Source organism: Anarrhichthys ocellatus, unplaced genomic scaffold (genome assembly GCF_004355925.1).
Source record: "Anarrhichthys ocellatus isolate YVR2014 unplaced genomic scaffold, GSC_Weel_1.0 scaffold9143, whole genome shotgun sequence".
Classification (NCBI taxonomy): domain Eukaryota; kingdom Metazoa; phylum Chordata; class Actinopteri; order Perciformes; family Anarhichadidae; genus Anarrhichthys; species Anarrhichthys ocellatus.
The window spans coordinates 1-1465 of record NW_022289117.1 but is presented as its reverse complement, the minus strand read 5'-3'; the positions used below and the strand labels follow the sequence as shown (position 1 = coordinate 1465).

Genomic DNA, 1465 nt, shown 5'->3' with positions numbered 1-1465 from the left:
GTGTGTGTGTGTGTGTGTGTGTGTGTGTGTGTGTGTGTGTGTGTGTGAGTGTGTGTGTGTATGAGTGTGTGTGTGTATGTGCTTTTCCAATGTTGTGGGGACATTAATCAGTTTACAAAGCCACATTGTGGGGACTCGCCAGCCTTTTGGGGACAAAATGCAAGCTGTGTCCCCAATTTGGAATATCTGATTTGTTTGTCAGTGGTTAATGTTAGGGTAAAGTCTCCAGGAAATGAATGCAAGTCTATGTAATGTCCTCAAAAGTGCCCTAAATAAATGTCACATATATATATGTGTGTTTGTGACCTCGATCCTGAAGGTCTTCAGCACAGGTCGGACTCCTTCTGGGATGATGTAATATTTCTGCTCCTCCAGGTAGGTCAGCTCCTTAGGTTCCACACTGCTGGGGAGACAAGGCTGCAAGGAAAGGAAAGGATTTTGTAGTTCACTATCTAGAATGAATTCATAAACACTGTTTTCTTTGTGTGTTATTACAACTCTTTTTGGTTTTGTCCATCATTTCTATCAGTAAACATAACATCTTACTCACCAAGTTAATAGCAGCCATTTGAGAAAACGGCGACATCACTAAAAAGAAATCTGACAAATCAAGAAATACGAGCAGTGAAGTAATCAGTGTGTTGGAAACAAACAAGAGTTTATTCAGATTATTTAAACCGGAGCTTGAATGAGTTTTCAAGTCGGGTGGCATCCTGTTTTGCATGACGTAATGCAGTGTTTCCCATGACAATTTTGTGAGACTGTGTTGGATGTACCTCGGATCCTCTACATTTTGTACGTATTAAAGTGAAAGATATTGGGAGCATTTCAATTGCCTCTCCACGGCTCTCAACATGGCGAAGGCGAGCCGGTAGCTCACAGCTAACGATGCTAACAGCACGAACAGTACAAACTACAGAGCAAGGTGAAACACCGTAATAACAACGTTATCATTGATAGAAATGATGGACAATGAAGAGGTACAAACAGAGAGACTTTGATTGATCGACAGGTGTCACCTCTCCAAACCCAGAGTAGTCCAGCTCGATGAGCTCGAAGGTGGCCAACAGCTCACCAGCCGGGGCCTTGCCCATGCTGATGTCATAGTAACGGAGGCGGGGCTTCTTGTAGTGCTGCTCCACAAACTTCAACTCCGGCTCGGCAAACGCCCGACCCAGAGGCTTCGGACTGCCCTGCACACACACATACACACAAGCTGTGATGACATCACTGAAACAGCAGCAGAATATGTGAGGGAGAAGAAGAAGCTCAGCGTCACCACTGCGTTGTAGTCGTAGATGTTGATGATGACGAGAGGGGGGTCTCGTTGGAGTTCCTCCCTCGTCCCCTCCAGCAGAACTCTGTCGAACAACAAACACTCAGACCAGGCTGGAGAGAGAGTCTCATTCAACACCTGAACACACACACACACACACACACACACACACACACACACACACACACA

The 1465-nt window shown here is 45.4% G+C and overlaps 1 protein-coding gene across 1 annotated transcript; it reads right to left on the bottom strand.

The window, feature by feature from the left end:
- Positions 1-42: 42 nt before the first annotated feature.
- Positions 43-1414, bottom strand: LOC116380834 (fer-1-like protein 4; the record flags this gene model as incomplete). Its single annotated transcript, XM_031842670.1, has 3 exons — positions 43-417; positions 1020-1193; positions 1280-1414. Coding segments are annotated over 3 exons (447 nt in total), but the record flags the coding sequence as incomplete, so codon positions are not given.
- Between the last annotated feature and the right edge of the window lie 51 nt (positions 1415-1465).